Genomic DNA, 13,527 nt, shown 5'->3' on the forward strand with positions numbered 1-13,527 from the left:
TTAGTCAAGTCACGATGAATATTATTGGCTGTTGTTTGGCTGAGCCCGCGATGAGTTATGGAAGCATCCCACTTTTCAATTCAGGACATCAAAGTCAGGGTGGACTCGGGGCAGGGAGGTACATGACAGCAGTATTTACCCATATTTGATTTTCTAAATGGATTTCCCTGAGCTTGCACTATTGATCAGAGTCCCAATATAATGAGTGTTTACCCTGAAGGTGGCACAGAGGTGGATTGATTCTGCCCCACTTCCCAAAATGAGTTTATTTAAAATACTCCACATTCTGCTTTAGAGACCCAGCCTGCAGATTGAGTGCCTGTGTGTGTGCTTGTATGTATACATGCGAACTTGTGTGTGTGTTCCGGACGATCGGATCAAATAAATCGTTCCGGGAGCGGGCTGGGCTGAAGCTGTGGCCCCACGAAGGTCCGTCCTCTCCAGAGCCTAATTAGCACAAACCGTTTCACCGACCATTTCTCTGGCTTAAGCTCCCTTTCGGTGTCTCCACATACTCCACAGTTCTTTATGTGCGTTGCATTTATATAGCTGTTAGCCTGCTAAGGTACTGTACTCAAGTGCACAATTACCCCTCCTTCTGGGGTATTCCACTCCCTCAGTTAAAGATACAACAGGCTTGTTATTCCACATGTCTTGATACTCACAGTTTGCCAGTTTTGGCCATGGGAACATTTCTAAGGCGATCTTGGCCAGACTGATAACAAGCCTGCTCAGTGGCTGCTGCTGCTGCTGCTGCTGCTGGCTATCCTCTGTAGTTATCGCTGGCCTAAAACGCCCACCACATGTCACTCTCTGCTATTCTCTCTGCTTCCCACTTGGTCACTCTGCCAGCTCCATCGTCGTCCCCTTTTTCCGGCCTCATGCGGCTCATTCTCTTTGGTCGGCGGTGTTGTGCTCTGCTAGGGGAGAGAGATAAAAGTAATGCAGTGGCGCGCAGGCCAGGAAAGACAGCATGGGAGATGAACAGGTAGCAGCTCCAAGAAAGTTTGAATGAGCGCGCTGGGCTGAAGAGTATCGGAGGGATCAAAGCATCAGCCGGTAGTCTGGGATCTGTCTGGACAATCGGCTCTGCAGCCTCGCAGCAGCACCACCGGCTTACCGACTATACAGCAACAGTAGCGTGAAGCTGTTCTCCACATGAAGCCATGTGCTTCTTTTGTAGTTACTATCTTGTCAGAAGCTCAAGCATCTCTTGTAAAAAAAAAAAAAAAGCTGTTTGTTATTAATGGAATTCCAATTATTGTGAGCGACTTCAATAGTTCAGGCGAGTCAGGTCCCTGCAGGGAACGAAATGATAGTTTGTAGACGGGCTTTGAAATGAGCCATTGTGTTCTGAAAGAATTACATCAAGTTGCTTCATTCAAAGTGACTCAGCACACCACTGATTTGTCTAAAGCCGCAGCAACCACACTATACATGAAGAAGTTAAAACTAAAGGAATACAGTTGTTCACAGTTGTTTAGCATCCAGAATTATTATGAACATTAACAGAGTTGATGTGGTCGAATCATTCACTAATAACGGACATCAAATTATTATAAGCAACGTGAATGATCCTGTTTCTTCCTCACAGTGTCCAGGGAATGCTCCAGATCCTCGTGGTTATGTGCGTGCTGACGGGTTATTCCATCACGACGGCCAGCTTCGCCATCTATGAAGTCAACGAGCACCACAGCGGCTCCAAGAGGCTCCAGCACATCGCCGGCATCAGCGAGCCCTTCTACTGGGCTGTGAACTTCTTTTACGACATGGTAACATCTCATCACTTCACAGGAGACTCAAAAAAAAAATCTTGCTAACCTGGTGAAATGTAGTCGAGCCCTCATGCGTCACAACCGCGTTTAATATGTATGCTGTATCTCTGCCCACTCATCTGTTTTAGAACAGCGTATGCAAAACATTGCCCTCTCCTTATATCTTTTTATACCCAGACTTAATTCATAACTTATTCATCGATGGATGGCGCGAAATATTTTTACATTCTTATTAATACATTGATTCATTATTAATGTAAAACCAAACTTTTCAACTTCATGATGTGCCTTCATCTTTTTCCACAGGTCATGTATCTGATCCCCGTGACCCTGACTGTTTGTGTGATCGCAGCCTTCCAGATTCCTGCATTCACAGACCGTCAGAATCTGGGTGCCATGACCCTGCTTCTGGTGCTCTTCGGGTGAGTATTCTGGCCTCACAACATCTGTGAATGTTCTGCAGTCTAATAAGGTGTTCACAGGCTTTTTAGGGGGCTGATTTACGCCTACCGAAACACGAACGTCAGTTTGTAGCATTGCGCTTTGGCTTTTTGTTTGTGACATCGTGACCAAAAGTGATTTAACGATGGAAAAGGCCGAATCGTGAAGCTAAAAAGTCAAAAAAGACAGAGCCACTGTGCTAACTGTCAAAACCAGCTGTTTGCTGCTTTGGAAAACTGTTTTATCACGGCTTCAGTTTCATTTCTGTGTTCAATCAGTTGCGATAACATTGTACTCACCATTTGCTAAGATGTCATAACACTGCAACATCACTAAAAATGGATCAAATGGTCTCTTTCAACCACTCTCCCCTTCCCCATCCAGGATTACACAGTAATCCTGGATTACTCAGTAATCCAGGATGGATTTTCAGTAAGAAAACAAAAGAAGAGCTAAACCAAATTACACACCCACCCAAAAAAGAAAACCTGAAGGAAAAGCATCAGTCATACCATACACTACCAAAAGAATAAAGAGCACATCTTAATGATGGTATGTGATCACACAAGGGATCAACAGCAAAGGAGGAGAAACTTTAAGGACTAAAGAAGCAAACGAGCCAGTTAATGACTGCTATAATGTACATGGACAGACAATAGTATTATGTATGTATGCTTATGTAAGAATGTTGTATGTACAGTATTACAGGTGTATGCAGGAGCTTATTGTTTGCAGAAAGATACAATACTTCCTGATACAGTATGTTCAATCTGCCCTCCAGTATTGACCAATAAAAATTCAATCAGAAAAATAGGTCCAGTGGGGCAACAAACACAGCGGTGAGCCGAGAACACGCCGACACTTTTACCTGATTAGTCGCCACTTTATTTGGTGGTAAAACTGAAAGTGGTTGCATCCAAAATCCCAACGTCACAACTCTGGGTCGACTTTGAACCAGCGAGTCGGTCTGTAGACTCTGATGGATGTTTACAACAAACAGTTTGTGTTGTGGTGGCGGTGATGTCACTGCTGACGGCAACAGTGGGGTGACTGCGAGGTGTCCAAAAATATCTTGTGCACTCGGATCGAAGCGAACGCGTTGATGAGGCTTCATTCTGCAGCAGGGCAAAGAGCCTCACCTGCACCCAAAACGTGCAAGGAGTTTTCTAATGGCCAAGCAGAAGTGATCCTTTCAATGGATTTCAATTCAGCTCAAGTTTTTTCTTCTCAGAAGCGTGTCCTCACATACCCTGTGTTTTCCAGCCTCTGCTGCATGTTGCTTTGTGTGCCACCAGGATGGATTTACAGCACTGAGCATAAGGCTGAGGCTGCTGTTCTTCAAATGCAAACACAGCTAAATTTTTCAGAATTCCTTGCAAAGACAGATGGTGCAAGGACTGAAAACCTGTTTGTCCTATTAAAGCCAAGGAATTTAGAGCGAGAGGGTGGGGGGTGGGGGGTCTGGAAGCAACAGGGCTTATAGCGATAACAATATGACGAGCTCGCTATTGTCTCGAGATACCGAGGTTTTAAAATCAATGTGACAATGAGATTTAGATTTTTTGGAAAGGCGTCATTGCGATGACATGCCATGCTCCTCACATCTGGATTACTGAGCGTATTCACATCATTCCCCCGCCGCAGCCAAAGCTCAGCCTCCTGTGCTTCCTGTTGCTGTCGCGGGCCTCGTCCTGAGCCCCAGATCTTAGGAGGCCAAGTCAGCACTCTGCTTCTCATTTATCAGACAGATGTCTCCCTCCCAAGCAATGAATAATCACAGTGCTCCATCTGTCAGGCTGCACCCACCTGGTCTGGTCCGCAGCCTTCTTGCTTCTGTTCCTTGTCATGGCTTGGCACCCGCAGTCTGCCTACCCAGCACCTTTTTTTTGGACATGGCACGCAGATGCTTTGTCTCTGTCTGGCTCTGTGAGCGTCTGTCTCTCTCTTTTCCCACCCCTACTTTTTTTCTTCTTCATCTCTTTCTCCCTCCTCCTCCGCCCCTCTTGTCTCGCTGACCCAGACACCCCAATCAAACGAACAAGCCGATTATGTGAGAGAAAGGGGAGAACCAAAAAAAGAAAAGAAAGGGATGTACTGCCACCAGGGGAATACCGGGAGAAGTAATTTATCTTCTTCTCTTTTGGCGTCATGACTGAATGTTTACCCTCCTCATGGTGTGGTATTTTTCCTCCTTCTCTTTTCAGTATTCCTTGGTGCCTATTTTCATCGCAGCTTCTCTGCTTAGTCTGTTAAAGGTCTGAACCATTTCAGTTGAAAGAAAAAAAGCAAGGTCATGTCATTTTGGAAGATGAGGAGGACTGTATAAATTTTCCACATCCACTCTGAGTGTTTGTCTTTGTGGGTTTTCTGCATTTGGAACCGACCCAGCCAGATCACAGCAAGGCTATTTTAAGGTGTGCGTGTTATTTTTACTTGATGCTGCATTTAAAGTATCCTGTCATTGTCAATTCCTCAGGTTTGCCACGTTCCCCTGGATGTATCTGTTATCAGGCATTTTCAAGGATGCAGAGATGGGCTTCATCATCTACGTGTGCATCAACCTCTTCATCAGTGTCAACACCATCTTGTCCAGCTCCATTCTATACTTCCTGGGTCAAATTTCAACGCGCAACCCTGAGGTCAGCATAAACTACCCGAGATGTAGTAGAAGTAGTTCAATGCACAATTAAATGTAAGACAGTTCATTAATTGTTGAGTGAAACCCAGTCAGTCCCTGTCGCTGCAGTGATATAGAGTTGCAGAGGAGTGAGAAGGGCAAACATACCTCACATATCCAGTGACAGGGAAGTGAAGATTACAATTCAGGATGAGCTCTCAGGTTTTATATCCTCACTTCTTTCCCTCCCTCTAGCCCCCCCTCCCTTCACAATCTCTTCTGCTCTGTCCTTCCCCCCCTGTAGGTCATCCAGGAAATCTTCAACAGGCTGAGCTACGCCTTCCTAATCTTCCCCCAGTTCAACTTCGGAAACGGGATGATGCAGCTGGCGAGGAAGAACATAGAGGTCCAGCTCCTCAGTGGCTATGGCATTGATGCCTATCAGAACCCGTTCTGCCTAGATGCCCTGGGCTGGATGTTCCTCTCCTCCTTCATCCAAGGCGTGTTCTTTTTCACCCTGCGCCTCCTGCTCAACAAGTTCCTCACAGGCAAAGTCAGGTTAGGAAGACAGAAAGCCAGAGAAGACGTTGGTGATGCCATGAATGATTATGAACTCCTGTGATACACAACCAGCCTTGTAATGGAATTGAGAATATTCTGTATGTACAGAATGTGGAGTGGAGATCAGCTGCAACTGGTTTACATATTATGTCCCAGCACATCCAAAAGTTGTGTTATCTGATCAAAGACGAAAGTGTTCGCTGCATTTTACAGTACTCTTGCAACCTCGAATATGAAAGTGAAGATGACATTTTTTTTTAGAATATGCAAACGAGTGGCTGAATGTGCATCAGGGCCCCTGAAGTAATTAAAGAAAACAATAAAAACTTAAATCACACTTTTATTTCAATCCAAAATGAACAAAGATAAATGTCCGAATTCTTTTTCTGAAAAATGAAAGCTAAAAAATATTGAGTCCCAAAGATATCAAAGGCCCGAACCCCTTCAGATGAAAAAAAAAATGCCAATCACAGATTTAATTGGGTGTTTTCTGTGCCTCTGCTAGTAGCTTAACTTCAACACCCAGTCGTTATTGTAAAAATTGTACTTTCCTCTTTGCAGGCATCTCATTTGGGGCAGAAAGACAGTGCCTCAGGTGTCCTTGGAGGATGAGGATGAGGATGTGGCGGCTGAGCACCTACGGGTGTCCAGCGGAGCAGCCAGCACAGACATCCTGCAGGTCAGCCAGCTCACTAAGGTCTATCAACACCTTAAGAAGAAGGTCCATGCTGTCAAGAGGCTCTCTGTGGGCATCCCTGCGGGAGAGGTAAGCCTTTACATATAGTAGTGATATGAATTACGAATACGAAGTGAATAAATTCAAGTCAGCACGATGACCGAAGAGGTATAATCAATGTTTATTATCAACCTTTTGTGACAATAGCAAAGATTTAACAAACTGAATATTCAAAAAGTCCATCATGGTATTATAGCACGGTAAAGTGGACAAATGCTTCAGGATTACCAAGCAGTGAGTGTTCGCTTTCAGTGCTTTGGTCTGCTGGGAGTGAACGGAGCAGGAAAAACCACCACCTTCAAGATGCTGACTGGAGACGTTAGCCCCACTGATGGCACAGCACAGATCAGGGACCGGGATGGGTAAGCTGGCCATAGAACACACACAGTGCGAACTTCATCTTGCTTTTCCTTGTGTTTATACTTGTGGCTCTGCATGCACATCCCTGATTAGGATTTATATTCTTAAAATCCATTCCTGCAAACTGAAGATGATTGACGAGATTCGCTAAAGAGGACGTGACAGAAACAAACCCGTCATCAGACAAAGCTTGGATTTTTATGTCTCCACACCCATGAAAGCGTGACTGGAGGCTCTATGTTCCCATAAATCCGTCCGGTCATCCCGCATCTCATGAATGCCGTGAAGGAATTCAGATGTGGCGCAAACGATCAGTTGGATTTGAGGATGAACTGATTAGATTTTGGTGGTCAAAACTCACTGTGGCCACACAAAACACATTTTTGATAAGAACTCAGGAATTCACACACTAATTATGACAAGATTTCACACAGAAGTCTCACTGGATAAAATGAAGACATGATCACACTCACTCACTTCACTGTGTCATCATAATGTTCTGCAGAAACACTTCTGGCCGTTATTCTCCACCATAGCTCAGGAACAGAAGTGGAGATTGTGACAATATATCACATTTGGTCAGATACCGAATTGGTGACACTAATCTTGGGTGTCCACCTTGAAACTGTGTTGTTAGTATATATCATCTGTGATGCCGGGCTGAAAGTGTGTGTGAAGCATCCACATTTAACAAATTGTCGCTCCTCTGCAGCAGCATCCATATTTTCATTAAATGTCTTCAAAGTCTTCACTATATATTACATGAGTCTGGACTCACATGGATGTAAACTGCAACCTGACTGGTTGGCAGAGGCAACTGCAAGGCGGTAATTCTGTTTTTTTTTTTACAGGTGCCCAAGCTGCACTGTCTAATGAGTCTGAGCTAGATTAAATTTGCACAACACAAATACCCACAAATGAATTTTATTGCCTCATATCAGCCAAAATTTGAACGTAAATGGTTTGGGATTCACTAAGTAGCAGCTGTACCTCAGACTCTCCTGTACTGTAGAGCACCACTGTACTCATGAGTCTGCCTCCCTACGACAGCTCCATGGTTGAGCTGTTTCATGGGTATTCCCAGCACAGCACACAACAGACAGAAGACCAAGAGAACACCCTCAAGTCCATCTGCTCTACACCATGTGGTGGATGCCATTTAAGAGAATGTGTCTTGTCTTTGTCTTTTTTTTTTTTCCCCCAGGCGGCTGGTCGACATCATGGAGTGTCGTAACAAGGGAATTAACATCGGCTACTGTCCCCAGGTGGATGCACTGGACAATTTGCTCACTGGAGAAGAGCACTTGTACTTCTATGGTCGCATTCGAGGCATCTCAAAGAGAGAGCTAGATGGGGTAAGAAAGCCCTGCAGACTCCGTGCTGCTTTACCAACCTCCAGATAGTGACAACACCGTCTGCAAAACGACACAGGATCTGATATACAGTGTGTGTATATATATATATATATATATATATATATATATATATATATATATATATATATATATATATATATATATATATAGTCCTGCGCTCCCACTGCAGGACTAGTAAGTGTCGGTGCTTCCATGCATACGGAATCAGCGCGTGTTAAGTGTTGAGTGATGTGTGCTGAAAGCTGCACTATCTGGGCCAAAATGGAAAAGCTTTTGTGTTGTCATCCAAACTTCAGAATTAAGCCGAAGCTGTACGCTCCACTGCAGACAAATTTACATTGAAACGATACTTTGATGATGAGAGGATCTCATTTGACATGTCGCTTTAGCCCCATTCTCCCCATTTATCTTTCTGAGAACTAATCAATCTTGCTTCTGTGGTGATTACTGGGCGCGCCTGTCCCTTGCTGCTGCTGCTGCTGCTGACATGAGACAAATCTGCAGAGCAACCAATCAACAAGATGATGTGTTTTCTGATTTTCCATCTTGATTTCTTTTTCCTCAAAAAGAAACAGCTCTGAGGTATGGGAAAATGTGCAGAAAACATCACGGCAAATCTAAATTGTACACAGAAAAACATCTATCATTGTTTGTCTCTGTCTCTCTTTACACCATTTTGCAATTTCGGGTGCAGGAGCACAGAACATTGATTGTCTCTGACAGCCTCAGCCATGTTACAAACAGAAGCGCACACATTAGTAAGGATGCACATAGACACACACGCGCACTCACACAGACAGTGAAGCACAGAAATGGATCAGTCTGGCTCTAATCGCCATCGCGGCTGTTGTTACAGCTCCTCTTCTCTGGTCAGGATAGTGACAGCAATGTTTATAATGGCCACAGCATCTGTGTCGGGCTAATTCACAAAGTTGAGGTTATATATATAGTCCCTCTTATGTTGTCTCCCACTGTCAGTCCCCTAGCTGTGGATAATGAGACAAGCCTTAATGGGGTCATTTCACATTGACATGGTTTTGTCAGGCTTAATGAGCTGTTACATCAAAGGTGATAGATAGGGGCTTTTATGAGAGAACATGAAAAAACAGCATATTTTGATGTAAAACAGTCAGGTATATGCAGTGCTGCCAGTGTTATTCATTCAGATTTAGCTGCTGATACTGCATTTGTTCAAAGTATGTGTTCTAATAACCGGGATAAGCAAACACAGAATCATATGGAAGAAAAAATCATCAACAACACTGAAGGCAAATCCTCTCCCAGAGAAAAAGGGTTCTATTGCATTGGCTTGCTTCATTGATCTGGTTTCCAAACTTGCCAGCCGATAGAGGAAAAGGCTAAAGCATACCAGTGGGAAACCTCCTCCAGCTATTTGAAAAATAACTTGTATTTACTGCACGCTGTTTCATGTGATTAACAGGCAAGCGCAATTTCTTTTAAGCGAATAAAATGGTTATTATCCATTAAAGGGTTTTTCAGTCCTGCTTTCAATGAAGTATAACACACAGGACAAACTGATCTGCAACAAGCCAATTATGCTGCGTCAGTTCCTGTACTCTGAAGCTGCAGCCTCAGGACAGCGTGGAGTATAGCTAGAATAAAGTCACCAACTAGAGTCATCACTGTTGTACAAACAAAATTAAATATGCATGGGAGAGGGACAGGTAGATGCGTCAGTTATTTGTAGTGCAGCTGTGCTGGACAGAATAGAAGGAGGCAATAACAGAAATGAATCTCAAATAGCCAATAGGATGCAAAGCCACCCTTTGCCCTCAGAAAAGCTTTCTGTAAATCCACCTTTTCCGACTCTGATCAGATCCTGAATTGTGTGTAGCTGGATATTGGACTTTCTCTCCAGAGAGAGGCCCTCCGTGGATGATGATAGATTACAGGAATGGAAAATCAACTTCCTGTAAAGGTCTGGTGTTGTTTTGATCTGCTGGAGCCGCAGATGGGGGTTGACTTTATCCTTGTGTGCAGGAGACTAGAGAACAGCATACTGGTCTATGAAACTGTCTCATATTCCTGTATGGTCATAGAGCCACACATAGCAATCATTAAACCTACTGATGTGTTTATGTCTTGGAAATGAATAATTTGTATGGTATTTATCAACTAGAATGGTTGTCCATGCCATAATGGATCGTTTCTTTGATGCCTGATATTGCAAACACAGTACTAATTGCCATTGAAGTTAAATATGACTCATCTGTTTGAGATGAGTGCATTTAGAGCTGTGATCCTTCTCCATGTGGTGTGTTATGTTGTTCATCCACTGTATCATCCCCCTGAATGTTTCCTTTGAAGGTGGTGAAGTACCTACTGAAGAGGCTGGAGCTGGACTACCATAGAAACATCATTACTGATGGTTACAGTTGCGGCACCCGCAGGAAGCTCTCCACCGCGCTGGCTCTCATCGGCCATCCGCAAATCCTGCTCCTGGTGAGGACACGCCTGCTCGCACTGCTGCCCACTTAATTGCCTAACTGGCCACCAGTCAACAAATATTAAACTGGCTGTACACTAGTGTTCCTCCTGATAGGGTCTTTGAAGTACATAGACTAGACTAGACAGATCTCATATAGTTGATTAGTCTGCTTTCTCTGGCTTACTCAAGGGTGGTCTTCCCTGTAACTTTCAACTTATGTCTCAATCAAATCCCCCCTTCTCTCCTTCTGTCTGTCCTCTCTCCATCTGTTTTCTTTCCTCTCTGTGCCTTCCTAATTTCCCCTCCTCTCTGTGAATTTTCCCTCTGCCTCTTGTCTTCTTTGTTGTTCCTGTCTTTATTTCTTTCTTCCCCTTTTTTCCTTTCTTTCCAACACCGGCGTCCCATTTCACTTCCTGTTTTGCAATCGTGCATTTTCTGTTTACTCTTTCTTCTTTGCCCTGCCCTTGCTTTTCCCTTCGCCTTCTGCATGCACTGCACACCGTGCGCAACACACTGCCTTACTCAATTAACTCCTTGCTATCCCTGTGATCTCTCTGTCTTGACTTCAACCTTTCTCCCACACATCCTGCTATCCTCTTCACAGGATGAGCCAAGCTCTGGCATGGACCCCTGCACCAAGCGGCACCTGTGGAAAATCATCTCTGAAGAAGTGAAAGGAAAATGTGCCGTGGTCCTCACCTCTCACAGGTTAGAAGAGTGTCACATGCACACATTGGCTACAGTCCATCACTGGATACCACAGTGAAACATTTGACATATATATTGCTAAATTCCAATATTTTGAATCAACAAATTGTTTAGGATTAGGGCTACCATTACAGGTAAAATATAAGGTGTTTTTTCCACAATATACTGATAGCAACAAGAAGAAGTACTAAATTTATTGTTTTTATTTCTGACGAATAGCTCGGCTACTTACTGTGAGGTCCAAAGGTCTAAGTGTGACCTTTTATCTTCTTTCTTTCTTTGTCTCTGTATCTCAGCATGGAGGAGTGTGAGGCACTGTGCAGCCGTCTTGCCATCATGGTGAAAGGACAGTTCCGTTGCCTGGGCTCCCTGCAGCACATTAAGAACAGGTTAGTGACCTCTGCTCATCCTCCAATCCAGCTATTACTGCTCTCCCTACCTCCCGCCTCCACAGCCTCCTATGCCCCCCCCCCACGGTGGTCCTTTGTGCAACTGAATGCTCAATTTTACTTGTAAGAACAGCGTACCCTTGTCCCATATCACGTAACCCCCACCCCTCAGACATGTAATAACACTGCTTTGTGTGTAAAATCTCCTTTACGCAGGTTCGGCAGCGGGTTCACTGTGAAGATGTACTTGGCCAAGGCCTCCTGTGACACAGAGGCAATCACGGGCTTCATGCAGCGCCGATTCCCTAGCACTTATCTCAAGGTGAGCTTTGCCAGCAATCCAAAGTAGACAAGAGCACTTGGTAGAGAAGAAATATAAGATTAAGTAGAAGAATGTTGAAGTACATTTACTGATGTAGTATATATGATTCTTATATATATATATATATATATATATATATACCCTTTTATTTTTATAATCAGAATAATTATAATAGCATAACACAGAATATTCAACCCTCTACTTGTGCATTCTCTCCCAATACACAGGACCAGCACTCCACTATGGTGGAGTACCACATACCAGTTGCTCCAGGAGGGGTGGCTGACATCTTCGACCAGCTGGAGTCCAACAAGAGCGCTCTGCAGATCAAACACTTCTCTGTGAGCCAGACCACACTGGACGAGGTGAGAAAAAGAGACAGGACATAAACAGAGAGAGAGAGGGAGATCTAGTGCGAGGTTTTGTCGGGGTGGGTAGGTGGCAGCCAGGGACATAAAAAAAAGGGACAGGAGATGAGAGAAGGGGAGAGAGGGTGGGAGGGGAAGCAGGGACAGAAGAAAGCTGAGTGGGAGTGAAAGAGTGAGTTGAGAAAGTTTAAAAGAGGCAGAGGGAAACTGACAGAGGGTACGCCTGAGGGAAAATAAATGGAATATGAGTTAGGGAGAGAATCCATGAGCTTTTTATGCAGCCAGTGCTGATATTCTTCAACCACTCTGCCCTTCTGGGGCTCTGGGATTGGAAGATACCACAGGCTGGCTAAAGAGAGGGGGGGTTGGGGTGGGAATCTGGCTAGCAGATTGACTAAAATTAGGCAGCAGAGAGAAAAAAATAATTGTATTTTATATTGCCATGACACTTAAATTATTCCTGATCATTCACAGGTCTTCATCAACTTTGCCATGGGAAAGATTGACATGGAAACTATAACAACTCACAGTGAAGACAACCGTGACGGCCTGGGCTCCATTAAGGCAGTAGAAATGTAGTTTTGTGTGTGTCCACTGTGAAATGAAGAACAGTGTCTGTTTATAGTAAATCTGATCTTAATCTGCCCTTTTACATGTGAAAAACAACAGTTTAAACCGTTCATGTTTTGAAAGTACTGATTATTTCTTGAAAGTGTCTTGACTGATCATATAAAGGGAACCTTACATGTCTACCCATCTTATTATTTATGAAGGATAAAACTAATCATGTAGGCTATTAATTTTTCTCTGTGGCTGGGACACCGTTTACTACTAGACTTTCATACTGTAGTCAGAAACACTGTTTTCTATTCAGAATCATTTTCATTTGACTTTAATGTTGGCAAAACATGATTTTACCTGACCTTAAAATATGCACTAAATATATCATGCAATTTTAAAGAAGTAATTTTTTTTAATCGAATGTACATGTAACTACACTTACAGGTTGAAATTTGAAAAAAAGCACTTTTCCCCAAAACGTTATCGCTTCCTCCAAGGGCATGCTTAACTTTTAGAATGAATGTATTGGAATATTTAATGGACTCTTTCCTGCTTACAGACCAGTTCCAGATGTCTTGAATGTATCAAGCCTATTTTTATTCTTCTAATAAAGCTATTTTTCAAATGCAACCACTGTTCATGTATCCATTGTGCATGTTTTCTGTATGCTTGCATCGGCTCATATTCAAGATCTATGATTTCGCCACTATGTTGACCTAAATCACTAACATTCCAGCTGAGTTCTCATAGACGCTTTATCATGCCTCATGTAGTATTGCAACTGCACATACAGTAAATACCATACAAGTCAAACATAATATTTGTTGGATAGGCCTTGGATATTCAGTTGAGATTCCGACATTT

The 13,527-nt window shown here is 43.5% G+C and overlaps 1 protein-coding gene across 1 annotated transcript in view; it reads left to right on the forward strand.

Annotated features, from left to right (window-relative positions):
• abca12 (ATP-binding cassette, sub-family A (ABC1), member 12) overlaps positions 1-13,293 on the forward strand; it is a 67,392-nt gene extending 54,099 nt beyond the window's left edge. The window contains exons 59-71 of the mRNA XM_041950730.1: positions 1,595-1,772; positions 2,082-2,197; positions 4,693-4,855; positions 5,138-5,391; positions 5,956-6,160; positions 6,383-6,492; positions 7,695-7,845; positions 10,195-10,329; positions 10,920-11,023; positions 11,320-11,412; positions 11,629-11,734; positions 11,962-12,099; positions 12,577-13,293. Coding sequence (XP_041806664.1) covers positions 1,595-1,772; positions 2,082-2,197; positions 4,693-4,855; positions 5,138-5,391; positions 5,956-6,160; positions 6,383-6,492; positions 7,695-7,845; positions 10,195-10,329; positions 10,920-11,023; positions 11,320-11,412; positions 11,629-11,734; positions 11,962-12,099; positions 12,577-12,681 — 1,858 coding nt within the window. The 3' untranslated portion in view covers positions 12,682-13,293. The remainder of the gene's footprint in view (positions 1-1,594; positions 1,773-2,081; positions 2,198-4,692; positions 4,856-5,137; positions 5,392-5,955; positions 6,161-6,382; positions 6,493-7,694; positions 7,846-10,194; positions 10,330-10,919; positions 11,024-11,319; positions 11,413-11,628; positions 11,735-11,961; positions 12,100-12,576) is intronic.
• Positions 13,294-13,527: the final 234 nt, after the last annotated feature.

This window comes from Chelmon rostratus, chromosome 13, assembly GCF_017976325.1.
Source record: "Chelmon rostratus isolate fCheRos1 chromosome 13, fCheRos1.pri, whole genome shotgun sequence".
Lineage (NCBI taxonomy): Eukaryota > Metazoa > Chordata > Actinopteri > Chaetodontiformes > Chaetodontidae > Chelmon > Chelmon rostratus.